Here is a 27901-nt window from a genome sequence, read left to right on the forward strand (position 1 = left end):
GCTGCCGTGTCTCTGCTGTACAGTTTACAAAGGACTGTCCTTTTTATTCTGTCTTTGGTCGTTTCTAGCCTCAGGCCCCAGCCCCTTGTATTTCTGTTCTAGGTGATCTTGACTTTCCAGAGTTCAGCTATTCTGAGATTGAGGGCAGGGGCGGAGGGCTGGTCTGGGAGTCTGGGAGTCCGCCTGGAGTCTCTCTGAGAGTGGGGAAAAGCCAAGACCTTACTTTGTGGTTCAAGCATCTTTCAAGTAAGCCTCGCTGAAGAGGGTCGGCCGTTCCCTGGGGAATGTCAGGTTTTGAAAATCTCATGGCGTCCTGTGCTGTGCTGAACTGAGGGCAGGAATCCTAGGGGCTGTTTTCCTTTTCTCCTTCTCCCAGATCAGAGCATCAGATACTGCCCTAATTATAGGTCCTTTCTATTAAAAACTTAAGTGCCTTCCAAGGACTGCGAGCACAGTCAGCACTTTGGCAGAGACAGGTCACCTGGGTGTCACACGGTGAGGCTACAGGGCTGTAAGAATCGCTTGACCTTCAGTTGTGCACTGAGGCCGGCTGGTCCTTGAGAAACTAAGGGACCTGCTTCTCAGCTGTGCAAGTAAAAAATCTTTGCAACACATCATCCAAACCGTGGCTCAGATGCTGCAGATGGAATAGGGCCCTGCCTTGCCTTCCTGGCAGCATCCCATCTGACCCTGTCTGGGTCTCGTGATGGCTGGCTGGGTGTGGGCCCCGAGTACACGGGAGATCGTCTGTACTTGAAAGGAGTCGAGGCTGTACCTTTCTTTGCAAGGACCTGTTCTCTTTCCCTTCTTGTCTTTAAAAATATTGAATACAGTATTTTTTTTAAATGATAACAGAACCTGGTCCAGCTTCTGTGGAAAAGAAGGATTGCCCAACAAACCTGAGTTGGGGGTTTTTCTGTTCGGTTCTCATTAGGGACCCTCTAGGGGGGTTTTCTGTGTTGTTCAGGAAGGGCTTCTTTGATAAAGAAGTAGGCCCAGTGTGGTGGCTTGTACCCATAATCCCAGCACTTTGGGAGGCCGAGGCAGGAGGACTGCTTGAGCCCAGGAGTTCAACTGGCCAACACAGTGAGGCTTTGTCTCTACTAAAAATTAAAAAATTAGCTGGGCATGGTGGCGCATGCCTGTAGTTCCAGCTACCTGTGAGGCTGAGGTGGGAGGGTCACTTGAGCCTGGGAGGTCGAGGCTGTAGTGAGCTATGACTGCAGACAGAGCAACACCCTCTCTCAAAAAAAAAAAGAAAAAAAGATGAAGGAAAAGGAAAAGAAAACACAAGCAACGTATTCATCTTGTCTGTTGAATGTGACCTGCCTGCATCTTAAAAGAAAATAAAATTATCTGTATCCAAGCTAGAGAGGGAGTTTGACAATTTATTCTCTGGAGTTCTCAGCACTCAGACTTCGCTAGTCTAAGGGAATTGGTTAAACCTGTCTAACAGGTTCATCTATTAACCTAGATCTTCCCAGACTGTATTGCCAATGACCTTACTAAGGACTCTCCAATGTATTTCTTTGGAATATTAGTTTATTGTTTGCAGGATCTATTGATGTGAGAAATATCACCTTCAGGCATAGACTACATGATTATCCACTTTTTAACCGTTTCATACTACTGGAATTCAGTCCTCTTCAAAGCTTTCAGTTTTGGAAAGTATTTTAAAATATGCAACACAGAAGGTTGACATCCTTATTCTAATGTGCGTTTAGGAATTGAATTGTTTTAAACCCACAAATGTCCTGAAAAATGGACAAAGGACATACTCAAGCAAAATAGTAACAGCAGTTGATAAATACATGTCATATACCATTAATACTCAAAGCAATACAAGTTATAACAATAAGGTACCATTTCGTCATTTAATTAGAAGGAAAAAAATCGTAAGGCACGGCTGGGCACGGTGGCTCATGCTTGTAAATCCCAGCACTTTGGGCGGATCACTTGAGGTCAGGAGTTTGAGACCAGCCTGGCCAACATGGCAAAACCATGTCTCTACTAAAATTACAAAAATTAGCTGGGCGTGGTGGTGCATGTCCCAACTACTCAGGAAGCTGAGGCAGGAGACTCACTTGAACCTGGCAAGGGAGGTTGCAGTGAGCCACAATCGCGCCACTGCACTCCAGCCTGGGTGATAGAGTGAGTCTCCATATCAAAAAAAAAAAAAAAAAAAAAGTAAGGCAGAATACAAACATGATAAATGCCAGTTTCACTGGCATTTTTCTGCAGTATTATTGATGGTGTGAATTGAAATAGTCTTTGTAGAAAGTATTTGGTTCATACCCCTTGATCCAATAATCCTATTTACCAGAGCCTAGTCTAATGAGATAATCTAAAATATGTACAAAGCTGTATGTACAAAGGTGTTTTTGAGGCACTTATGGTGAGAATTTGGAAGTGACCTCAATGTCCAACAGTGGGGGAACAGGAAGTTAAGAGTCTACCCTCCCCTTCTGAAATGGTATGCAGCTCTTAGATACTGGTTTGGAATTCTATAAGTCATTTTTTTTAATGATATGATACAATGCGAAGTGACAGAAACCATCGCTAACACTGATTGCAGCCACATAAAGGCAGGAGGTTAGAGAGAATCCTGCACGTGCACAACTTCCCAGGAGAGCACCTGCGTGGCCCCCTTTACAGAGAGAGGAGGGCAGTTTAGACCTCATCCTCAGGAAATCACATTTCAGCATGAGCTGTGTCTGGCCCCTGATGTTTGCAGAGTGCCTTTCCATTCATTAGCTCACTAATCACCAATAACCCAACAGGGCCAGGAGTGGTAGCTCACACCAGTAATCCTAGCACTTTGGGAGGCTGAGGCAGGAGGATCACTTGAGCCCAGGAGGTTGAGGCTGCAGTGAGCCGAGACCACCAGTGCACTCCAGCCGGAGTGACAGAGTGATACCTGTCTCAAAAAAAAAGAAAAAGAAGAAAAAAGTAACCCAACAGAATGGATGGGTGGGGTGATTACCCTCATAGCAGATGTGATGGCCCAGGGCTACATAGCTAGTAAGGTATTGCGGGATCTGGCCAGCAGCCCGCAATGCAATGGGGCTCTGTCTTTGTTCCCAGGCAGATCGGCAGGTCAAGAAATAATAGACACACACAAGATAGGGAAAGCTGGGTCCAGGGGGGTCACCGCCTTCTGGTCCCGAGGTGCCAACAATGCACTGGATATACCAGCATTTATTATTAAGTTTAGTGAGGGCGGGGGTAGGTTAGTGAGGGATTTAGGGTCATTTGATTATGAGGTGAGATGGTCACATGGGGATGAAGTAATTCTTTAACATAACATCTGTATGCAGAAGTACAGTATACAGGGATAAGAATTTACAATATAGTGTGTGCATCAGTAATTTCTAACAGAGCCTGAAAACAGAAGCACAGTCTTTCCATAACCTATGATTAGCAAAATATTAATCAGCAGTAACAGTTGCAGCACAAGCTGGTTACAAACCATCCACAGAAACAGGACGTGAAGCTAGACAACCGGTTAGACCAGAAATTCTCAGAAGGGAGTATGCCTTAACCCTAAAGAGGCCTAGAAGAGCCATGGCAAGGTGAGGACTTTTATAGCCCTATCTTGTCCGTATGGACAGGTGCCCCCCACCCCATGCATCCGTTTATAGGCTCTCCACAAGGGTCGCATTCCATTCGCAGAGCTATGAACATCTGCTTTTCTGGGATAGGAATCTTGGTGATGTGAAACCTCCCTGACTGCACGTCCATTCATAGGCTCTCTGCAGGGGGGAAGCACATCACGCACTGTTGGCTCATTCTGGCAGTCCAACCTGGCATTGTCTTTATACAATCCTGCATGCAATTTTGTATTTACAATAATCAGGAGCATTTCATCTTTTATTCCATAGCAATAGTTTCAGGGGGTCTCCCTTCAGTAAGGGAGAGGCTCAGAGTTAGAATCTACTTCTGACCCAGTCCAAGACTCCTTTTAGGAGTCTGTGTTGTCTTTTGGCTGTAACAGGTTTTAAAAACTGAGATACAATTTCAACAATAATTTATTTTTAGGCTGGGCACAGTGGCTCACGCCAGTAGTCCCAGCTGTTTGGGAGGCTGAGGTGGATAGATTACTTGAGCCCAGGAGTGTGAGACCAGCCTGGGCAACATGGCAAAATCCTGTCACTACAAAAAATTTAAAAAATTAGCCGAGCGTGGTGGTGTGCAGCTGTAGTCCCAGCTCCTCAGGAGGCTGAGATGAGAGGATCGCTTGAACCCAGGAGGCAGAGGTTGGAGTGAGCTGAGATTGTGCCATTGTACTCCAGCCTGGGTGACAGAGCAAGACCCTATCTCAAAGAAATTAAAATTAAATATATGTATATATATTTAATATTAAATATTAATATTAAATATATATTAAATATAAATAATATATAAAATATATAAGTAATATATAATGTAATTATATAAATTTTATAAATTTATATTAAATATAAATAATATATAATATATATAATTATATAAATAATATATAAAATAATAAATAATATTAAATATATATTTAAAATTAAATATATATTAAAAATATATTTAAAATGTATATTTAAAATATATTTAAAATTACATATATTTAAAATTAAATATATATTTAAAAATATATATATAAATGTGTGTGTGTGTGTATATATATATATATATTTTTTTTTTTTTTTTTTTTTTTTTTTTTCCCCACCCAAGACAAGAGTTTCACTCTTGTTGCCCAGGCTGGAGTACAGTGGTGTGGTCTCTCGGCTCACTGCAACCTCCACCTCCTGCGTTCAAGTGACTGTCCTGCCTCAGCCTTCCAAGTAGCTGGGACTACAGGCATGCACCACCATGCCTGGCTAATTTGGTATTTTTAGTAGAGATGGGGTTTCACCATGTTGCTCAGGCTGATCTCAAAGTCCTGACCTGAAGTGATCCACCCACCTCAGCCTCCCAAAGTGCTAAGATTACAGGTGTGAGCCACCGCAGCCGGCCTTTATTGAGATTTTTGTCCATGGACTAACAGTGTCCCTGATAGCAAAGGAAAATCTTGGCTTGTATGTTGACTTAATTTTCATATATCTTTATTCTCCTTCCATCTGAAACAGTTCTCCCACCTTTCCTGGTGTTTTATGATACTGACATTTTTGCAGAGTACAGGCCTGTTATTTTATAGAAAGCCTCTCAATTCGGGTTTGTCTGGTGCTTCCTCATAAGTGGGTTCAGGTTCTGCATTTTTGGCAGGATATCCCAGAAACATGTTTTTCTCATTGCTTTCTACCTGGTGGCCAGCAACTTGGACGTATTCCCTTACTGGTGATGTTAACTCTCATCACTGGGCTAAGGTGATATCTGCCAAGTTCCTGCACTGCAAGTTAACTATTTTCCCTTTTGTAGTTAAGAAGTGTCTTGCTGAGAGACATTGGTGGCTCGGAAGCCTATCACGTCTCCAGCTTTCACCCAAGGGTTTCGTGTCCACTGATTCTGACAGCATTTTGAATTTTTTGGTGGCAGTTGCTTTTTTAAGGTTGTGTGAGAGACTCAATGTTCAGGGGAAGTCCCTGTGTTTAAGAAGTCCCTTTCTACTCTGTCTTAGCTGGTGAGGCGGCTGCCACAGATGTCCTGTCTTTGACTTTCATGTGGTGTGCCTGAGTGGCTGTGTGTTGACCACACCCACCTGAGGGAGGCCAGAGCTGCTGGGGAGGGGGTCAATTCCCCACCTCCCACATAAGGGGACCTGCCTTTCCAAGAGCGGTGCAGCCCTTCCTCCCCGCACGGTGGTGAGCGCCAGCGTGATGCCAGACCAGGGTCAGCAGGGGCGAGGTGACCACCCCCTCCACCAGGACCTCCATGGGGCCAGGCATCAGCTGTATGGCCTGTGAGCATGGGGGGCAGCTAAAGGGTCGGGACAGCTCATTTGGGGGTCAGAAGGAAGGGTCCTGGCCGACCCGGTTCGCCTCAGGCATCTCTGAGTTTCTTCTGGCCCCGTTGAGCTGGGGGCGGGTGTGGGTATGACTCCAGCAGGGTCTAGCCCCCGTGCCTCTCACACACACGTTCATCCACCCTCTAGGGTTACAGAAGAAGCAAAAGTCTGTGACCCCCTATGTTGACCATAAAAACCCTGCTCTGGGGGCAGTGGGAAGTCCCAACGTAGCAAAAAGGGGAAACCTGGGCCTGGAGCTGGAAGGTTCTCAGAGTTCTCTAATTTGTTTTTTGTTTGTTTTGAGATGGAGTCTAGCTCTGTCACCCAGGCTGGAGTGAAGTGGCGTGATCTTGGCTCACTGCAGCCTCCACTTCCTGGGTTCAAGCCATTCTCCTGCCTCAGCCTCCCATGTAGCTGGGAATACAGGCGTACACCACCACATCTGGCTAATTTTTTTTTTTTTTTAGTAGAGACGGTGTTTTACCATGTTGGCCAGGCTGGTCTCGAACTCCTGACCTCAAATGATCCACCTGCCTTGGCCTCCCAAAGTGCTGGAATTACAGGTATGAGCCACCACACCTGGCCTTTTTTTTTTTTTTTTTTTGAGACAGATTCTGGCTCTGTCACCCAGGCTGGAGTGCAGTGGTGTGATCTCTACTCAGTACCACCTCTACCTCCCGGGTTCAAGCGATCCTCCTGCCTCAGCCTCCCAAGTAGCTGGGATCACAGGTGTGCGCCACCACTCCCAGCTAATTTTTGTATTTTTAGTAAAGACGGGATTTCACCATGTTGGCCAGGCTGGTCTCGAACTCCTGACCTCATGTGATCCACCCGCCTCGGCCTCCCAAAGTGCTGGGATTACAGGCGTGAGCCACCGCACCCCGCCTGAGTTCTCTAACTTGAAACGAGCTCACCGTGGCACTGCAAGGATGAGCCAGTGGCAGAGCTGGCCCGTCTCCCCAGGCAGTGGCATCTGAATGAGGGATGGATGCAGTGGCCACATGAATAGTACCCCATGTCGGCCACTACTCCTGCAAATATCAATCAGTGAACTGGTTTCGTTTATTTCCCCATAAAAGTTTTCCGAGGTGACTGGTGAAGGTGGCAGTGCTGTGTCCCTGTGTGCAGCAGGAAGCTCATGGCAGAGGGCTGAGCACCAGCAACTTGGCAGGAGGTGTAAGAGCTCAGGCTGCCCATCCCTGAGCTGAGGGCTACAGACAGTGGCACTAGGGCATGAGTATGCATCTGAGAGTCCCTTTAGACATTCGTCTCCCCTCTGCAGTTAAAGCTGCAGAGTGACCTCGTGGTGGCCTGGCCTAGGGGCTGACTCCCTGAACTTCTCCCAAGTCCTGACCCTTCTGCCCCTGGAGCTGGACAATAAGTGTCCATTGTTCCCAGGGAAGAAACCTCCAGGCAGCCTCTCACCAGGCCTCACTCCCTACAGCTGGGCTTCCCCCAGCCCTGCTCTGTCCTGAGGTTTTTAAATTGGCATATTGTTGCACAAGAGTTTGGTTCTCAAAGCATTTTTTGAGTTATGTTAACATCCCCAGGTCTCATGGTACCTACACCAGGCATTGCGTTTGGCCCAGAGAAGGGGCCTGCTTGTTTTCCTCCCGGCAGGTGCCAACCCCCAGAGATCTGTAGGAAGGATGAGGTTTGGGGTGGGGAAAAGGTACAGGGATCCCAGAGTGGGAGCAGGTGATTGAGCAGACCCTGCCTTGAGCCCCCTTCAGTCTAACCTCTGACCCCTTCCTGGCAGCAGGGATGGCATTCTAAGGGTCTTTGAAAACCAGTGGGCTGCTTTTCAATGTAACTGTCCATTTGTGTGTGAAGTGGAGGTGTGTCTCCCTGTCTGCAGGTGCCCCCACCCTGACTCTGGTGGGGACAGGTTCCAGGAACCATACAACAGAAGATCCCCAGTTGGGCAGCGCTGGGAACTCCCAAGGACCCGCTCTGAAGGGCAGGGAAGCCGAGAGCATTGCTGTCCTGGGGACAAGTGGCCTGTCTGTGGTCGTCTGACTGACACCACGACACCACGCAGGGGAATTCAGGTCTCACAGATGGTTTATTCACTGCTTGGCTAATCCCCGGCAGTACTTCCACTTCCTTTCTCTGGAGGACACTTAAAAACAAAAGGTGTTGAGTTCCAAAAAGGGCTAAGCTCCTGACAAGTATGAATGGCTTTTTGTCAGTTTCTCCTCCATGAGCTGGTGGAGGGTCCCGGCCCAGCTTTGCCAATCTGGGCATTGTGGGGGTAGGGAGTTTCCAAGTCATCCCTGACCTCTGAGATTGGGGGCCCTAGGAGCTGGGATAGTACCGCCTGCCGGGACACATGTCTCTCCCGCCTAGTCTGTAGAAAGCCTCAGGCTGCCCTAACAAAGTACCACAGCCTGGGGGCTTAGACAACAGAAATTTATTTTCTCCCAGTTTTGGAGGCTGAAGTGCAAGTTCCAGGTGAGGGCAGGGCTGGTTCTTCCTGAGGCCTTCCTCCTTGGCATGTATATGGCCATCTTCTCCCTGGGCGTTCACTTGGTCTTTTTGTAAATATCTGTGTGCTCATCACTTCTTGTTTTTGTTGTTGTTTGTGTTTTTAAGACAGAGTCTTGGCCGCTCATTGTGGCTCACGTCTGTAATCCCAGCACTTTGGGAGGCCAAGGTGGGCGGATCACCTGAGGTCAGGAGTTCAAGACCAGTCTGGCCAACATGGTGAAACCCCATCTCTACTAAAAATACAAAAATTAGCCGGGTGTAATGGTGGATTCCTGTGATCCCAGCTATTTGGGAGGCTGAGGCAGGAGAATCGCTTGAACCTGGGAGGCGGAGGTTGCAGTGAGCCGAGATCACACCAGTGCACTCCAGCCTGGGAGACACAGTGAGATTCCATCTCAAAAAAAAAAAAGACAGGGTCTCACTGTCACCCAGGCTAGAGTGCAGTGGCACAGTCACGGCTCACTGCAGCCTCAACCTACTGGGTTCAAGCGGTTCTCCTGCCTCAGCCTCCTGAGTAGCTGGGACTTCAGGTGTGTGCCACCACACCTGGCTAATTTATGTATTTTTTTGTAGAGACAGGGTCTCACTTTGTTGCCCAGGCTGGTCTCAAACTCTCCTGGGTTCAAGTGATCCTTTGGCCTCCCAGAGTGCTGGGATTACAGGTGTGAACCACCATGCCCGGCCTTTCCTCTTAAGTTATGACAACAGAGTCGCATTAGGTTAGGTTCCACTCTGATGACCGCATTTTAACTTAATCACCTCTTGAAAGACCCTATCTCTCAAATACAGTCACATTCTGAGGTTCTGGGGATTAGGACTTCAACAGATGAAATTTGTAGGGGACACAATTGAACCCTTAACGGCCTCTGAGTGGGGAGGAAGCCGACTTGGAGTCTGGCTTTCATTTCTAGGCGAATACAAGTTGGAACTGGGGCCCAGGTACCTCTGGGAGAAGCTTGTGGTGCCCCTGCCAAATCAGAGTTACACACGAAGTGGCTGTCCCGGGCTTCCTCCATCCAGGCAGGCTCAGCTTGGCCTCCTCCCAGCCTCAGTCACAAGTTTAGAGAGGAGAGGCCTTATTGGTCACCTGCTCTAACCCACATCCCCACCTTGCACCCCCACCCAGCACCTGTCATGGCACCCCCTGAACATGGGTGCTCACCTTCTCTTGGTGGAAGCTGCCTATTCAGCCCCCGGGTTTAGGATTGGGCAGGACCCCACCCATTCCTCCGGCATCTAACCACTTCTCCACCACCAGGTCCTCTTCAAGACTTTTTAACCATTTGAGGATAGCTCAAGGCCCAGCGTCTCTTTACATGCTCCTCAGGTGACCTGGCACTGGCGCCAGCTTGCCAGTCTCAGGTTTAGAATGTGAGCTGCAGATGTCCACTCACAGGCAGACAGCACCAGCCATTGGCTGTTCTGAGCCACCCACATCTGAGCAGCAGGACGACCCCTCCAACCACATGAATTTCTAGGTTGTAATAAACCACATCCCTTGGTCTTTTTCATATGTGCAGTTATTAAGCCCTGTGTTACTTGTTCTGGCTTTATTTTTTTTGGGTGGTGGCTTCCCTTATGAAGGGGGGAAAAACTGTTAGGTGTTACATGTCAGAACTGTGTTTTTTTGTGTGTGTGTGTGTGGTTTTTTTTTTTTTTTTGCTTTTTTTTTTTTTGAGACGGAGTCCCACTCTGTCACCCAGGCTGGAGTACAGTGGCACGATCTCAGCTTACTGCAACCTCCACCTCCCGGGTTCAAGTGATTCTCCTGCCTCAGCCTCCCCAGTAGCTGGGATTATAGGTGCCCGCCACCACACCTGGCTAATTTTTTTGTATTTTTAGTAGAGATGGGGTTTCGCCATGTTGGCCAGGCTGGTCTCAAACTTCTGACTTCAGGTGATCTGCCCACCTCGGCCTCCCAAAGCACTGGGATTACAGGCATGAGCCACTGTGCCCGGCTACATGTCAGAACTGCAATACGCATTTCTAGAAAGCAGGATTTATGCCACATGTGTGTTTGTGGAGCACCTATCAGATTTAGACTACCTGCAGCTCAGGATGGCCCCCTGGCTGGAGAACTGCCCTGTTTATCCTTCTGAGAGTTCCAGATACACCAACTTTCTCCTTACTGTGTAGTCAGGAACCTGGGGCACTGTCATCTCCTTATCGTTTTTCTCCTATGTCTGGTGGTGTCCTGGAGCCAGCTTGAGAGACCCGATTGTTCCATTTTAGGGAATTTTGTGAGCTGATTGTTAGATACGACCAGTATTAAAAACTAGATTATATTAAAAACAGAGCTGGGCATGGGGCTCCTGCCTGTAGTCCTAGCTCCCTGGGAGGCCAAGACGGGAGGATCACTTGAGAAAACATAGTGAGATCCCATTTTACAAAATAATAGACTGGGCATGGCGACTCATGTCTGTAATCCCGGCACTTTGAGAGGCCAGGGTGAGAAGATCACTTGAAGCCAGGAGTTCAAGACCAGCCTGGGCAATAAAGCAAGACTTTGTCTCCACAAAAAGCAAAAACTAAGCCGGGCATGGTAGCATGTGTCTGTGGTACCCCCTACTCTGGAGGTTGAGGTGAGAGGATTACTTGAGCCCGAAATTTGGAGGCTGCAGTGAGCCATGACTGTGCCACTGCACTCCAGTCTGGGCAACAGAGCAAGACCCTGTCTCTAAAATAATAATGCTTTTTTTTTTTTTTTTCTGAGATGGAAAAAAATTTTTTTTTTCTTCTGTCACCCAGGCTGGAGTGCAGTGGCACGATCTCGGCTCACTGCAACCTCCACCTCCCCGGTTCAATCAATGCTCCTGCCTTAGCCTCCTGAGTAGCTGGGATTACAGGCACGTGCCTCTATGCCCAGATAATTTTTCTGTATTTTTAGTAGAGACGGGGTTTCACCATGTTGGTCAGGCTGGTCTCAAACTCCTGACCTCATGATCCGCCCGCCTTGCCCTCTCAAAGTGCTGGGAATAATAAAAATTAAAAAAAAAAAAGCCATAAATACTCAAAGCTCATCGTGTCATAGCTGTTTTGCTCTTTACATGCTTGACGTTGTTGCATCTATCATATCTGTGTGGTGAAAATATATATATATAAAATTATATATATAATTACATTTAAAAAATATATATATAATATATATATAATGGTGTGCTATGTGCATCTGTTTCCAACTACATGTGTCGGTGGCTGGAAATTGGCCATGGCGGAAGTATTTACACATGGAAGTTGGCAAAGACTACAAATCAAGGCTTGATTTATTGCTTTGTTGATTGTGTAGAGCAGAGGTCAGCAAAGTTTTCCTGTAAAGTAAGTGTTTTCAGCTTTGTGGGCCAGGCAGTCTCAGTTGTGACTGCTCAACTCTGCCTGAAAGCAGCGGTAGACAATCTGTAAATGACTGGGTGTGCCTGTGTTGCAATAAAACTTTATCTAAAAAAAAACAAACCGGGGGCCAGATTTGGCCTGAGAGCCACAGTTTGCTGGACCTCTGATCTAGACTTAAGAAAGTAATGGAGAAGACGTTAAAGGTATAGATTAAACTTAAGTGTTACTTATCTCTGAGCTTAAGAAGAGATGGCAGCTGTGTTGGGGCAGGCAGAAAACCCAGTATGTAAAAAAGAGGTAAGGAGAAGAGACAGGATCATGGAGCAGAAAAAAATTGAGGAAACAGTCTCCCAGTGTGGGGGGAAGAAAACTCGTACCTGATTCAGCAAAGAAGTTGCTCATGTCACCAACCAGTGACATGAGCAACCAACGTATGTCTTGTTTTCTATTTCTTCCTTATTTCATTTTCATCTCGTTAAGGGAAATGAAAGCATCAATTAACTTCATGCCACGGAGCTCTCTCATTTGCTGATTGCATCCACAGGTTGGCAAAATCCAGGGTTTGGCTGAAATCAACAAAAGCATTCTGTGAGAATCAATTAGCTGCATGAAATGGACAAGAAAGAAGGAGTATTATTGTTGTCTACTTCATTATTATTTATAAATTGTATGCTTCACATCCTGCAGGTGAAATTTATACATTTATATGTGTGTGTGTAAACATGCATACATGCACACATGCATACGTCTACGTTTTTCTGGAGAGCCAGTTGTGAAATGTTCCCAACACACCACTGTCCATGCCTGTATGTGAGTCAGTCTGGCCCAGCCTGCTTTGCAGGATCAGTGGACCATTCCACCCTCTCCATTCCCACCAGCTCCCTGATTCTACCTCTTACCTCCTCTCTCTCAGACCTTCTGTGTGTTCAAACAACCCCTCCCTGTTGATCAGGCCCATATTCTTTTATTCTTTTTTTTTTTTTTGAGACGGAGTCTCGCTCTGTCACCCAGGCTGAAGTGCAGTGGCGCAATCTCGGCTCACTGCAACCTCTGCCTCTCGGGTTCAGATGATTCTCCTGCCTCAGCCTCCTGAGTAGCTGGGATTACAGGTGTGTACTGCCATGCCTGGCTAATTTAAACCCACATTCTTAACCCTTTCAAAACCCTCTGCCTATTTGACCTTCCCTTTGGTTATTTCCCAGAACAAACTCAGTATCACAGAAGAAATCTACCGCTTTGTAGCTTTAGTACTGCAACCCTAAAGTTACAGAGTGTGGGTCCGTGTGGTCCCCCGGTTTCCCATAAGGCCTGTCGGGATGCAGAGGGAGCCCAAAGGAGTGCTGTGCCGACCGTGACCCTCCCAGGCCCAACTCAGAGGGGAATCCCCTATTTGAGTGACCCCCCCCCAGCTCCAGACCAGCTTCCTGCAGGGAGACTGTTCCTACATACAGTGCTCACCTCCTTCCCAGAATTCCTTAGCGGAATCCTGCAATTGTAAAGTAATGAGGAACAGCACATTATGACTGGAGGATTGGCGTGGTGGCACTTTAAGAGCCGATTTTTTTTTTTTTTTTGAGACAGAGTCTCACTTCGTCATCCAGGCTGGAGTTCAGTGGCGCAATCTCAGCTCACTGCAACCTCCACCTCCCGGATTCAAGGGATTCTCCCGCCTCAGCCTCCCACTAAGCTGGGATTACAGGGACGCACTACCACACCTGGCTAATTTTTGTATTTTTGGTAGAGACGGAGTTTCACCATGTTGACCAGGCTGGTCTCGAACTCCTGACCTCAGGTGGTCCACCTGTCTCGGCCTCCCAAAGTCCCAAAGTCCTGGGATTTGGGCGTGAGCCACCTCACCTGGACCGTCATAAGTTTTAAAACCACCCTTTCTTACCTTTTATGGGTGTTTTGTGTGTTGAGGGGGGTGGGGGGGTTTGGTTTTTTTTTTTTTTTGAGACAGGGTCTTGCTCTGTCACCCAGGCTGGAGTGCAGTGGCATGATCTCGGCTCACCGCAACCTCTGCCTCCCAGGTTCAAGCGATTCTCCTGCCTCAGGCTCCCAAGTAGCTGGGATTACAGGCATGCACCACCACGCCCAGCTAATTTTTGTACTTTTAGTAGAGACGGGGTTTCACTATGTTGGCCAGGCTGATCTCAAACTCCTAACCCGAAGTGTTCCGCCCACCTTGGCCTTCCAAAGTGTTGGGATTACAGGCATGAGCCACCGCGCCTGGCCTTTTGTGGTCTTTTTGCTCCTGTGTCTTTGTGACTTCCAACAGGACATGCTGCCTCCTGCCACCGAGGCCACTGAGGGTGACGTGACTCTGCCATCAGCCCTCCTGCCTTTCCCTACAGAGGCCAGTGGGGACTGGAGAACGCTGCAGAGGGGATGGTTGGCCAGGGCCCCTCTGTTCTGGAAGCATCCTGCATGAGGCCTTCCCAGTCCCAGGGAACTGACTTTTCCCTCCCATCCTCATCCCTGCCCGGCCTGCTCTGCCAGCCCTGCAGCATTTGGGAGAACCCCTTGAAGCACAGTTCTCCTGGCCTCATTCTGGCCTCAGATTCACGTTGAACTCTGATCTCATGGTTATCATAGTATCATTCCTGTTTACCTAAGGCTTTGCCCTCCAGGCACCTGACCCAGGACAGGGGTACTTGTGTCTTCTTTCCAGGACAGAAACCAGACGGGCCCCACACAGCACCAGTGTCTGCACCACAGGCCTGAACCCTGGGACAGCAGGACGTGACTCACAATAGTCACGACAGGAGCAAACACTCACATACCTGCCTGGCCATGTGCTCTGTACACACATGTATTTGTTTATTCTCATAACGACCCTACAATGACACCCTGTAGTCACTGTCGTCATCCACACTTTGCAGAGAACCTGGCATGTTGAGGCTAAATAACTTGCCCGAGCAGGGGCAGAACTGGGACTTGGATCCAGCCGGCTGCACTAAAATCCAAGCCCACTACACTAAAATCCAAGCCCACTACACTAAAATCCAAGCTCTTAACTACCTCACTACCTGCCTCTCTCAGGAGCCACTGTAGCCTTTGTGTGCTCCATTGCTGTGTAAGGAACAGGCTGGTTCAAGGACCACAGGGAAGGGGCCTACTCCTGGCTGTGTGGCTGGCTGTGGGAGAGCGCTCTAGAAAACTGAGCCTGGGCTGGACATGGTGGCTCAGGCCTATAATCCCAGCACTTTGGGAGGCTGAGACAGGTGGATCACCTGAGGTCAGGAGTTCGAGACCAGGCTGGCCAACATGGTGAAACCCTGTCTCTACTAGAAATACAAAAATTAGCCGGGCGTGGTGGTGCACGCCTGTAATCTCAGCTACTTAGGAGGCTGAGGCAGGAGAATCGCTTGAACCCAGGAGGTGGAGGTTGCAATGAGCTGAGATTATGCCACTGCACTCCAGCCTGGGTGACAGAGCAAGACTCTGTCTCAAAAAAAGAAAAAAGAAAACTGAGCCCAATACTGCCCTTGGAGGGGCCCCTACCTGAGCTTTATGCTTTCAAAGGTCCCCGTTGACCCTTGCCAGTTTCCATTCCCCGCCATTGTGTAAGAAGTCCTCAAGGCCAAAGGGACGCACTGCCCAAAGCCCACGTTCCCCCTCCTAGAGCCTGCCAAAGGTAAGCAGAACCCTGGAATTCCCTGCCCAGGCAACCCTAAGCCCCCGATGTGTGCACTCCTAGACCCAAGGGCTGACCAGGGGGCGCTGATCGTTTGTGGCACATTTGCACAAGCATGGACAGGTGTTCGCACACTGGTGCCCAAGGCTTCCTGGAACAGAAACCAGACAGGCCTCACGCAGCACCAGTGTCTGCACCACAGGCCTAAACCCTGGGATAGCAGGACGTGATTCACAACAGTCATGACAGCAGCAAACACTCACACACCTGCCTGGCCCTGTGCTCTGTACACACATGTATACAAAACTCTTTTCTTCTTTTTTTGAGATGGAGTCTCACTCTGTCACCCAGGCTGGAGCGCAGTGGCACAATCTCAGCTCACTGCAACCTCCACCTCCTGGGTTCAAACGATTCTCCTGCCTCAGCCTCCCAAGTAGCTGAGATTACAGGTGTGCACCACCACGCCCGGCTAATTTTTGTATTTCTAGTAGAGACAGGGTTTCACCATGTTGGCCGGCCTGGTCTCGAACTCTGTACACACATGTATGCAAAAGGAGCTGGGCACACGCTGGGAGCTGGCTGTCCCACATCACTCCATTCTAATGCCACTCCCCAAAGAATTCTAAAGTAGAGCCAGGCTCCTGGGGCAACACCTACCCCTTCTTATGTTCCAGGGCCACTGTGCCATCCAGGCTCCAGAGGGCATCCCCTTTCTGAAGGGCGTCCTCTGTCATTTTCGTGAGGATTGACATTGCCTGGAGCCATGGCCTGACCCCGATGCCTCTTTCTCTCCTCCTTCCTCAGCTGGGGTGTCCCGCTGGTCATCACCATGGCAGCCGTCGCCCTGAAGAAGATTGGCTATGACGCCTCGGACGTGTCTGTGGGCTGGTGCTGGATCGACCTGGAGGCCAAGGACTGCGTCCTGTGGATGCTGCTGACGGGGAAGCTGTGGGAGATGCTGGCATACGTGCTGCTGCCTCTGCTGTACCTCCTGGTCCGGAAGCACATCAACAGAGCGGTAGGCGCTGCCCTCAGAGCTCAGGGCCCTCTGCATGGCCGCTGTGCCCAGGTGCAAGGCCTGGCACTGAGTTTGGCCACCCGAGGGGACAGGCTGCGTCTCTGGGGACAGAACCAGTGATGGGCCGGGGGGGACCAGGCACTTACTGTGTACCAGACACCATGCAGCATGCTGTGTTACACGGATCGTGCATTGGTTCCCGCTGCCCCGTTAGGAGCCGGGTCCTGTTACTCCTTTGGAGATAAGGAAACGAGGCTTAGCCGATGAAGGGCCTGTGGGGGCACAGGGCCGCTGTGGACAGGGCTGCTGTGTCCTCGGTCACGGCCCTCTCCTGCCCCCTGGTGGACGGCCTGTGGTGGCTGCTTAAACTTGAGGAATTTAGCTAAAAGGTGAGGACGGACCCAAGGCCGGGCTGCCCCAGGGGAAGGGAGGACTGTGGAATTTCACAATCAGTGATGCAAAATAACTCACCTAACTTTTCCTAGTGATTTATTATATCCTAAATGGCAGGGTTTTCCGGAATTCAGAAATGAGTAGGCTGGGCTGGCTGGAGAGCCTAGGAAAGAATGGCTTTCCTCTGACACCTTGGCCCAGTTCCTCTTTGTTCCTGCCTCCCAGTCTGCACGTGTGGAACTAGGGGCTTCCTCCTGGCCACAAGCAAACGCCTGCAAAAGGCCACAGATTAACCCATTCTGTGATCCACTCGGTCACTCATTCTGTGTGTTATTTTAGTTTTATTTATTTATTTATTTTTGAGACAGGGTCTTGCTCTGTCGCCCAGGTTGGAGTGCAGTGGCACGGTCTCGGCTCACTGCAACCTCTGCCTCCCAGGTTCAAGTGGTTCTCCTGCCTCAGTCTCCCGAGTAGCTGGGATTATAGGCACGTGCCACCACGCCCAGCTAATTTTTGTACTTTTAGTAGAGGCAAGGTTTCACCATGTTGGCCAGGCTGGTCTCGAACTCTTGACCTCAAGTGATCCGCCCGCCTCGGACTCCCAAAATGCCGGGATTACAGGTGTGAGCCACCGCGCCCGGCCTCATTCAGTATGTTTTTACTGAGCATCTCCTAGCACCAAAGTGCTGTATAGCATAGGAGTTTATCTTGAGGACTCGGACATGGATCCCACCCTCTGGGAGAGAGGCAGAAGTGCAAGTAACTACGGGCAAAGATTCAATGTGAGGAGTGGCTGGGGCAGTAAGATAGGTCCAGAGGAAATGCTCTAAATTCAGACTTCCGGGCTCATCCTGCAGGCTTGCTGGTGTGAGTCCCTGTGTTTCTATTTGCCCTCCGAGTTTTCAGGGCTGAAATTGTAGGAGGGTGTGTACCCATCTTGTAAGCCATTCTGTCCACCCAGCAGCCATTTCTGAGTCAGGATGCACCTTGTGGCTGTGGCCATCTGGACACCTAATCCCCACCCTCCACTCCCGTTGTGTCTTTTCGCGTCAAAACCTTTAGCTTTCTCTTTTCTTCTTGCTTGGAAATGTAACCAGTTCTTACCCGCCCTAGACCCCGCTTCTGCCTCAGGTGGAGTCCTTGCTGGAGATGGCTGTGGGACTTCCCATTGGTCTGAAATCTTCTTTTTGGACTGGGTGCAGTAGCTCATGCCCATAATCCCAACAGTTTGGGGGGGCTGAGGTGGGTGGATCACTTGAGGTCAGGAGTTCCAGACCAGTGTGGCCAACACAGTGAAACCCTGTCTCTACCAAAAATACAAAAATTAGCTGGATGTGGTGGCACACACCTGTAGTCCCAGCTACTCGGGAGACTGAAGCGGGAGAATCACTTGAACCCAAGAGATGGAGGTTGCGGTGAGCCGAGATTGCGCCACTGCACTCCAGCCTGGGCGACAGAGCGAGAGACTCCACCTCAAAAAAAATAAATAAAAATTAAAATTAAGGCTGGGCATGGTGGCTCACGCCTGTAATCCCAGCACTTTGGGAGGCCGAGGCAGGTAGATCACCTGAGGTCAGGAGTTCAAGACCAGCCTGGCCAACATGGTGAAACCCCATCTCTAATAAAAATACAAAAATTAGCCGGGCGTGGTGGCAGGTGCCTGGAATCCCAGCTAGTGAGGAGGCTGAGGCAGGAGAATCATGTGAACCCAGGAGGCAGAGGTTGCAGTGAGCCGAGATTGCACCATTGTACTCTAGCCTGGGCCACAGAGCGAGACTCCATCTCAAAAAAAAAAAAAAAAAACTCCGTCTCTATGAAAAATACAAAAAATTAGCTGAGCATGGTGGCAGGTACCTGTAGTCCCAGCTACTCAGGAGGCTGAGGTAGGAGAATGGTGTGAACCCGGGAGGCGGAGCTTGCAGTGAGCTGAGATCGCGCCACTGTACTCCAGCCTGGGCAACAGAGAGACTCCGTCTCAAAAAAAAAATTAGCTGCTGTGCTGTGCATGTCTATAGTCCCAGCTACTTGAGAGGCTGAGACAGTGAAGCAGGAGGATCACTTGAGCCTGGGAGTTCACTGTATTCCAGCCTGGGTGACAGAGTGAGACCCTGTCTCAAAAAAAAGAAAAAATGAAATCATCTTTTGTCTTCTTCTAGACTTTTATTCGTAGTCGGTCTCCTGCCCGGGTGATGGATGCCCTTCTCACCTCCTCTTCTTTTCCACTGCCCTGGAAAGTTTCTGGGACCCCTGATGAAGGATCCCGGGCGCTCTGCCAGGCCCTGCCCAGGACTCTCCTCTACAGATGCCCTTTGTGTGTCTTTCTTTCTGCCTTTCCTTTGGCAGGGCAGGAAGCCTGCAGGGCTGAGGCTGACCCTTACGGGTGACAATGGGTCCTCTTTTCCAAATCAACAAGTGTTTCAGAAAAACGGGATAGAAGTGGGCAGGGAGCTGAGAATGTGCTAGTTGCCTCTAGCTAGGAAAGAGCCAAGAATCGGTGAGCTGGGACAGGCACCGCTAGGAGCAGACAGTAGCCAAGCTAGTGGGCAGTTCCTGCAGCTGCCCCACCCTGTAGCTCCCCTACTGGTTTCGGAGGGGTGAAGCGGGACTGCCAGCTCCCTGGGCTGCTGCTAAAAGCCACAGGGGGAGGGGGAGGGGGAGGGGGTGGAGGGAGGAGGAGGAGGAGGAGGAAGAGGAGGAGGAGGAGGAGGAAGGCGGCTCTGAGCAGGTTAGTTGCAGAAGATTGGGGGCTGAGAGAAACCACGATGCACCAGTGACTCCACAAGACACCAGGTGCTGGTAGAATACCTTGGGCGTCTCCCCTCCCCTGGGCCTTCAGCATCCCAGGCACAGGACCGGCTCAAAAATGCATTTTTTGTTTTTGGGGCAGCGTCTCACTGTGTTGCCCAGGCTGGAGTGCAGTGGCTCAATCTTGGCTCACTGCAACTTCCACCTCTGGGTTCAAACTGTTCTTCCACCTCAGTCTCCTGAGTAGCTGGGACTACAGGTGTGTGCCACCACACCTGGCTAATTTTGTTTTTGTTTTTAAGGCAGAATCTTGCTCCGTTGCCCAGGTTGGAGTGTAATGGCAAATCTGAGCTCACTGTAACCTCTGCCTCCCGGGTTCAAGCAATTCTCATGCCTCAGCCTCCCAAGTAGCTGGAACCACAGGTGTGCACCACCATGTCTCGATAATGTTTTTGTATTTTTAGCAGAGACAGGTTTCACCATTTTGGCCAGCCTGGTCTTGAACTCCTGGCCTCAAGTGATCCAGACCATCTTAGCCTCTCAAAGTGCTGGGATTACAGGCGTGAGCCACTGCACACGTGCCTAGCCTAATTTTGTATTTTTAGTAGAGTCGGGGTTTCACCATGTTGGCCAGGCTGGTCTTGAACACCTGGCCTCAAGTAATCTGCCTGCCTCAGCCTCTCAAAGTGCTGGGACTACAGGCATGAGCCACTGCTCCTGGCCAACGCCCACCTAATTTTTAAATTTTTTGTAGAGACAGTGTCTCATTCTGTTGCCCAGGTTACTCTCAAATTTCTGGGCTCAAGCGATCCTCCTGCCTTGACCTCCCAAAGTGCTGCAATTTCAGGCATGAGCCACCACTCCTGGCCAAAAAAAAGCACATCTTCATCATGAGCGGTTTCATCTATTTTTACAAATTCAGCTTTGATCTGGAAGGAGTCTCCTCCTTCCTCTCATGAAAGACATTCCCAGGAGGAAAGCCAAGGCTGGCTCAAGCTCACGTTTTTGTTCTCCTTCTGGAGAGGAGGTGGGTGGGCTGGGGGTACAGCAGGCCCTCCTTGTGCAGGGAGGGGGCTTGCATTCTGGAGGGGAGGACGATGATAAGCAATAAGCCCAAGGAACAAGGGTGAATGACATCCTGGGACTGAGGGTGAGACAAACTATGGGAAACAGACTAAAATAAAGAGCGGAACGTGAGGATGGGACTGTCTAGGAAGTGCATGTGCAGTTATTTATGTATTTATTTATTTACTTGTTTATTTTTGAGCTGGAGCTTTGCTGTTGCCCAGGCTGGAGTGCAGTGGCGCAATCTGGGCTCACTGCAACCTCCATCTCCCAGGTTCAAGCGATTCTCCTGCCTCAGCCTCCCAAGTAGCTGGGATTACAGGCACGTGCCACCACAACCAGCTAATTTTTGTATTTTTAGTACAGATGGGGTTTCACCATGTTGGCCAGTCTGGTCTCGAACTCCTGACTTCAAGCAATCTGCCCGCCTCGGCCTCCCAAAGTGCTGGGATTCCAGGCATGAGCCTTTGCGCCCAGCCTCTGTGCAGTTTAAATAGGGGTGTCGGGCCTTATCTAGAAGGTGCTGCTTGAGCAAAATCTTGAAGAGGGCAGGGGGGGAGATGGAGACGGGCATTCCAGAGCAAGGGAGCAGCCAGTGCGGAGCCCTGGGGCGGGGGTGCTGCATGTCTGCAGCATAACAAGGAGGTCGGTGTGGCTGCAGGGTTGGCCCCGCTGTGACCATAAGGGTTGGTCCCGCTGTGACCGTAAGGAGCGTGTGGAGTGAGGAGCTCTGAAGAGCCCTGAGTGGAGGACTCACTGGAGCAGACTCGTGTTTTCAAGCAGCCCTGCTGCTTCTGTGTTGAGAATGGACTGCAGGGGGGAGCAGGACGGGGTGGCAGAAGTGGAGGAGGGAGCCCATCCAGAGACGTGGTGACATGGCCTGGACATGGGGGCAGTGGCAGAAGGTGGCAGAAGTACCCAGAGTTTGGATCTGTTTTGAAGTTAGAGGTCGGCACGGTTGCAGCTCATGCCTGTAATCCCAGCACTTTGAGAGGCCGAGGCAGGAGGATTGCTTGAGTTCAAGAGTTTGAGATCAGCCTGGGCAACATAGGGAGACCCTGCATCTATTTTAAACAAAAAAAGAGGGTGCAAGACTTGCTGGGGATCAGATGTAGGCTATGGGACAAAGAAAGGTGAAAACAGAGCCCCAAGGCTTTGGCCTGGGCAACAAGAAAGCTGTTGTTTCCATGAGCTGAGACCGGGAAGGGAGCATTGGCCTCAAGGGTCGAGATCCGTCTTCCATCTTGGATATGAACTGTTTCAGATGACTTCGAGACCTCCATGTGGAGATGGGGACTGGGCAGAGGATCTAGCAGTCAGGGTTCAGGAGAAGGATCCAGGCTCCACCACACACCTCCCCTGCCTCCCTGAGCTAGTTCAAGTCCTGGGAAGACCTGGGCAGCCTGGGTGGACGTGGCGGGAGGGTGCCCATCCACTCAAGTCTGCCCTCGCTGTCCCCACACAGCACACGGCACTCTCTGAGTACCGGCCCATCCTCTCCGAGGAGCACCGCCTGCCGCGCCACTCCTCCGTGGCAGACAAGAAGCTGGTGCTCATCCCACTCATCTTCATCTGCCTCCGGGTCTGGAGCACCGTGCGGTTCGTGCTGACCCTCTGTGGCTCCCCGGCGGTGCGGACGCCGGTGCTGGTGGTTCTGCATGTAGGTCTGCCCTCCCTGGCCCTTGTCATCCCTGCCCCCAGAGGAGACACAGCCTGATTCCTTCCCGCAGCACAGTGGCTGCACCCCAGTGTCGGCCAAGGCACAGCTTCACGGAGGAGCTCAGCCCCACTGTGCTGTGCCTTCCTCTCTGCCCGAGACAGGGCCTTGAAGAGAGAAGGCAGAGTGGGATCAGTGTGGTCCGGGGTGGTGAGGTGCTCACCAGTGACCTAGGAGTAGCCCCAGGAGAGTTGACTGATCCTGGGTCCTTCCCATCCAAGAAGACTTGGAGCCCTGCTGAAGGCCCATTGCCAAGGTCATCCCAGATCAGCCATGGCGGGGAGGATGGGGGGAGGTTCTGGGGTACACAGCACTTCCCAGCTACCCCATGTGTGTGCATGTATGCATGTGTGTGTGTTTCTCAGCCATTTCTCTGTCTTTTTTGCGGGGGGTGGGGACAGAGTCTGGCTCTGTCACCCAGGTTGGAGTGCAGTGGTGGGATCTCGGCTCACTGCAACTTCTGCCTCCTGGGTTCAAGCAATTCTCCTGCCTCAACCTCCGTGTCGCTGGGACTACAGGCGCCCACCACCACACCAAGCTAATTTTTGTATTTTCAGTAGAGACAGGGTTTCACCATGTTGGCCAGGCTGGTCTTCAACTCCTGACCTCAAGTGATCTGCCCACTTCAGCCTCCCAAAGGGCTGGGATTACAGGTGTGAGCCACTGCACCCAGCCTAGCTGTTTCTCTTAATTGAAACAGCGCGTGTGTTTCTGAGACCAACTCTAGCCCCGTGCTCACAGCTCCTTTTCTCCCGGCAGGGTATCGGGAACACGTTTCAGGGAGGTGCCAACTGCATCATGTTCGTCCTCTGCACCCATACCGTCCGAACTCGGCTCTTCTCTCTCTGTTGCTGCTGCTGCTCTTCTCAGCCTCCCACCAAGAGCCCGGCTGGCACTCCCAAGGCTCCCGCGCCTTCCAAGCCAGGAGAATCTCAGGAATCCCAAGGGACCCCAGGGGAACTTCCAAGCACCTGAGCTTTTGTCCTTTCTAGTTCTGTGCATAGATGCTGCCTTCCTGGGGGTAGGTGCTTCTGTGAGTCCCTGCTGCAGGGGCAGAAGTGCATGTCTGCTGCACCGGAAGCCCCCACTATTGATGCTCTCGGCTCCATTGGGGGAGCAGCTGCCAACTCAGCTTCTTCTACCTCCTAGATCCTCGGGCAGCAAGTTCCACCGGTACCAGTGTCCTGGCCCACTGGGGTGGGCGTTCATCTGCATAAGAGTAGCAATGAGATTCAGGGAAACCAGTGGTCCACGATTGCAGCCACGGTGCCTCCACCCGGTGGACCTTGGTGTCCTGAGGACCACGCAGCACTGTTTACAATTTGAGGGACCCGCATCTGTGCACCTATCCTCTGTGTGATTAAATAAGCTGTCAGGGGCCCCAGAGATGTGTCCCCATCCAGACATCATGGAGCAGATTCCTGGCTGGTCAGGGTGTTAAGATTCTCTGGAGAACCCGGCTTTCCTTGGAGACTTTGCTCAACAGAGGAACCAGTTGCCATTCACCAGGTTGAAGGTTCCCTTGAGGTTGCGTGGTGACCACCAGGGGTGAGCACAGCCCAGCGCAGCTGCTCAGGGACAGCAGTCTCCCCGGGCCTCCTGGCCTCTCCCTCCGTGGGCTGCTAACCCTTGCTGTAGCTTGGGTTTGAGTGTCAAGCACAGGCCAGAATCCTCACTCCTGTCCCCACCTGTCAATCACTTGAGACACAGGTTCCCTCCTTCCAAGGCTGGAACAAGGGCAGGAAGAGGCATCTCAGGGAACCCCCAAAGACCCCACTGTCTCTCCAGCTCCTTTCTTAGAATCCTCCTGTTCTTGGGGAGACCAAAGGGGGTGAGTGGAGAGGGGTTCTGTCTTATTTACTTCTTAGTTTAGTTTTTTGTAAGTAAAGTGGCCGGAGAGATGAGTAATCCAAATATGATTCCTCAGGCCAGGCACGGTGGCTCACACCTGTAACCCCAGCACTTTGGGAGGCCAAGGCGGGCGGATCACCTGAGGTCAGGAGTTCGAGACCAGCCTGGCCAACATGGTGAAACCCTGTCTCTACTAAAAATACAAAAATTAGCTAGGCGTGGTGATGCACGCCTGTAATCCCAGGTCCTTGGGAGGCTGAGGCAGGAGAATCACTTGAACCTGGGAGGCAGAGGTTGCAGTGAGCCAAGACCACACCATTGCACTCTACCCTGGGCAACAAGAGTGAAACTCGGTCTCAAACAAACAAATTCGATTCCTTCCTAAAGGTGAAGGTTTTAAGATTCAGAGTCAGCTTTTTTTTTTTTTTTTTTTTTGAGAAGGAGCCTCATTCTGTCGCCCAGAGCTGGTGGTGCGTGCCTGTAGTCCCTACTACTCAGGAGGCTGAGACGGGAGGATCCCTTGAGCCCAGGAATTTGAGGCTTCGTTGAACTGGGATGGCACCACTGCCACTCCAGCCTGGGCAACAGCAGGACCCTGTCTCAAAAAAAGAAAAAAAAAAAAAAAAGGATTCAAAAGGATTCAGCTGTTTTGATATTCAGTTGGGGTAAGTGGCGGCATGGATCATGGAGCGATTATTTACATTTAAAAGAAAAGAATTGAAAGTAAGCACCTGTATCTCTATTTTTATTCTGTGGCTCTTCCACAAATGCTTTCGTCTTATTTCAGAAAACAGCTTCTGTGTTCAGTCGCAGGAGCCATCGGCAAAGACTGGAAGTGGAAATGCTACCTCCAGGGTCTTGGTGAGAGAAAGTACGGCTTTACCTGATAGGTGATTTCCCTTGGAATCCATCAGAACTCGACAGAGCGTGATTTTCTGAGCCTAGTAAAATGGTTCTGAATCAAAACTGAAGTCACGCTGTGCTGCCGATCCCTGTTTGACTCTCAAAACCAAAATCTGTATCAGGAAAGGAATAATCATTTAGCAGACTGAGTCCAAAATGCTCATTTTGGGTTTCCTGTGAAAATGGATTTCTTTTTGTTTCTTTCTTTTTTTTTTTTTTTTTTTTTTGAGATGGAGTCTCACTCTATTGCCCAGGCTGGTGTGCGGTGGTGTGATTTTGACTCACTGCAACCACCGCCTCCCAGGTTCGAGCGATTCTCCTGCCTCCCAATCCCAAGCTGCTGGGATTACAGGCATGCGCCACCATGCTCGGCTAATTTTTTGTATTTTTAGTAGAGACGGGTTTTCACCATTTTGGCCAGGCTGGTCTCGAATTCCTGACCTCAGGTGATCCATCTACCTCAGCCTCCCAAAATGCTTCAATTGCAGGCATGAGCCACTGTGCCTGTCCAAGAAAACAGATTTCTTGATGGAAATTAAAGAGACAAACATCCCCTTAGGATTGAAAGAGAGCTCTGGGCTGCTCCAGGGAAAGCCACTTGGCAGAAATAGCCTCTGTAAGTGAATTCTGGATTCCCCTAAAGACATTAACAGCAAATCTCTGGGTATGTCTCTGGTAAAGACCCTCACTTGAGCTTCTAGAAGGGAGCAAAAATTCAGGAATTTGCTTGCTGCAGAAGAACATGATTTACAGGTAAAGGAGAAAAGGCAATACTAGGCCACAGAGGAATGGTGTTACAATCAACCCTGCTCAGCAGGGGCCTCTGGAGCCCTCCCTGCTGTACCCGAGCCAGGGCTGAGACATGGCTCCCCAAATGGGCTGGCTGTGGTCAGGAAAGGCCTGTAGAGGGAGCTGAGGGCTCAGAAAACACCTGCTCCTGGTGCCCGGGCTCAGATTCTCATTCCATTTCTTTGATGCCACTGGCCACTCTCTCTGCTTTTGTAAAAACCTCCAAAAAGTTACACATCGAGTATCTCTATTCAGCTTCCTCCGCTGCCCACCTCTTGCCACAGACGAATGATCACTGTGAATGGTGGTGACCAGATGGGCAGGGCAGGGGCTTGTCTGAGTGCCTTAGCCCAGGCCTCTGGCCCACCGACCTTGAAAACAGCAATATCGCCTCCTTCTTAGATCCAGTTACCAAGTCAGTCTAGCTGGGTGGGTAGTGCTCAGACAGAAACGCTGCATGGGAAGGAAGTCACATCCAAAAGTCCAGGAGGGGGCCAGGCGCAGTGGCTCATGCCTGTAATCCCAGCACTTTGGGAGACCAAGGTGGGCAGATCACCTGAGGTCAGGAGTTTGAGACCAGCCTGGCCAACATGGTGAAACCCTGTTTCTACTAAATATACAAAAAAAGAAAAAAAAAATAGCTGGACGTGGTTGCGTGTGCCTGTAGTGCCAGCTACTCAGGAGGCTGAGGCAGAATTGCTTGAACCCAGGAGGCAGAGGTTGCAGTGAGCAAAGACTGCACCACTGCACTCCAGCCTGGGTGACAGAGCGAGACTCCATCTCAAAAAATAAAACAAGTCCAGGAGGGACTGTTACTTCTGTTACTTCTTTTTAGTTTATTTATTTTTGTGAGGCAGGGTTTTGCTGTCTGGAGCATCACACCCAGTCTGGAGTGCAGTGATGCAGTCATGGCTCACTGCAGCCTCCACCTCCCAGGCTCAAGTGATCCTCCCACCTCAGCTCCCTGAGAAGCTGGGACCACAGGTCTGGCTAAATTTTGATTTTTTGTAGAGACAAGGTTTTGCCATGTTGCACAGTCAGATCTGGAACTCCTGGACTCAAGCGAGGGGCTGTTACATTTGATCAGGGCAAAAGGGGCTGTGCTCCTTGGACACTTCGCACAGCCCCAGTGGACTTCTTTCTCCTCCGTTAGTGTGGTTAATGTTCATCTGCCTGCATCCCTGAGTCACCCAAGTGTAACCTCAGCCATAACACGTATTGCAGCCGGAACAGTGTCCTCAGCTCAGCGTCCCTCTCCCGTGCACTTTCTGAACTTTGGTCTTTTAACCAGGTTTACCAGCTGCTTTCTGCCTCTTTGTGCTTTTGAGGTTTTTTTGGTTTGTTTGTTCTGTTTTGTTTTTAAATAAAGATTATTATTTGGCCCAGGCTGAGGGTGCAAACAACTCTTCACGTGTCCACGACAAGAAAAATTGTTTTTACAAACTTCTAGTCGTGGCATCAAAAGTGTGAGTTTTTGCACCTGCAAAATTGTAATGCAAGCCCTGACTGGGTGGAAGCTGAAGTCTTGCTGTTTTAAATTAAATAAATAAATTATTTTTCTCCTATGTGTTTGGTAAACTGATTGCCTCCTGATGTGTTGTGCAGGGCGGGGAGGGGGCGGTTGCAGGACAGGTGGCTCGCATTGGCCTGTGTTGCTGTGGTTCCAGAGCCTACCGTGAAGCTGAGACCTGGAGAAGACAGCTCTGCCCTTCTCTCTTGGCAAATGTAGCTAACGAGGCAGCCGCCCTGTTGGCATAGCCAGCTTCCCCTGAGTTTGCCTAATAAAGATCATGGGGGTGGAGAGATAGGGAGAGGGTATTAGAATACAGATTCCTGGGCTTTGTCCACAAAGTTGGTGCTTACCAGGGGAATGAAAGGCACTCCTATAGCAGGACCATAGTGTAACCGCCCAGTGGGTTCACCTTGCCTGCTGCCTAGATAGAGCCGATGAGGGTCAACAGGTCCAAGTTCCAAGCACCCATGACTTGGGGCTGAACTTGATTAAGAGAGATGCTCCAGGGCTGAGCTGCCGACCCCTTCACCCTTCAT

At 50.2% G+C, this 27901-nt stretch overlaps 1 protein-coding gene across 2 annotated transcripts in view; it reads left to right on the forward strand.

Moving 5' to 3' along the window:
- The window catches only part of GPR157 (G protein-coupled receptor 157), a 28393-nt gene extending 976 nt beyond the window's left edge, over positions 1–27417 (forward strand). Inside the window, exons 2-4 of one of the 2 annotated variants that reach the window (XM_054440739.2) lie at positions 16176–16389; positions 22058–22252; positions 23069–27417. In XM_054440739.2, the coding sequence (XP_054296714.1) occupies positions 16176–16389; positions 22058–22252; positions 23069–23284 (625 nt within the window). In that variant the 3' untranslated portion in view covers positions 23285–27417. The remainder of the gene's footprint in view (positions 1–16175; positions 16390–22057; positions 22253–23068) is intronic. The other variant, XM_054440749.1, reaches the window with a different exon arrangement.
- The last annotated feature ends 484 nt before the right edge of the window (positions 27418–27901 follow it).

This window comes from Pongo pygmaeus, chromosome 1 (assembly GCF_028885625.2).
Source record: "Pongo pygmaeus isolate AG05252 chromosome 1, NHGRI_mPonPyg2-v2.0_pri, whole genome shotgun sequence".
Lineage (NCBI taxonomy): Eukaryota > Metazoa > Chordata > Mammalia > Primates > Hominidae > Pongo > Pongo pygmaeus.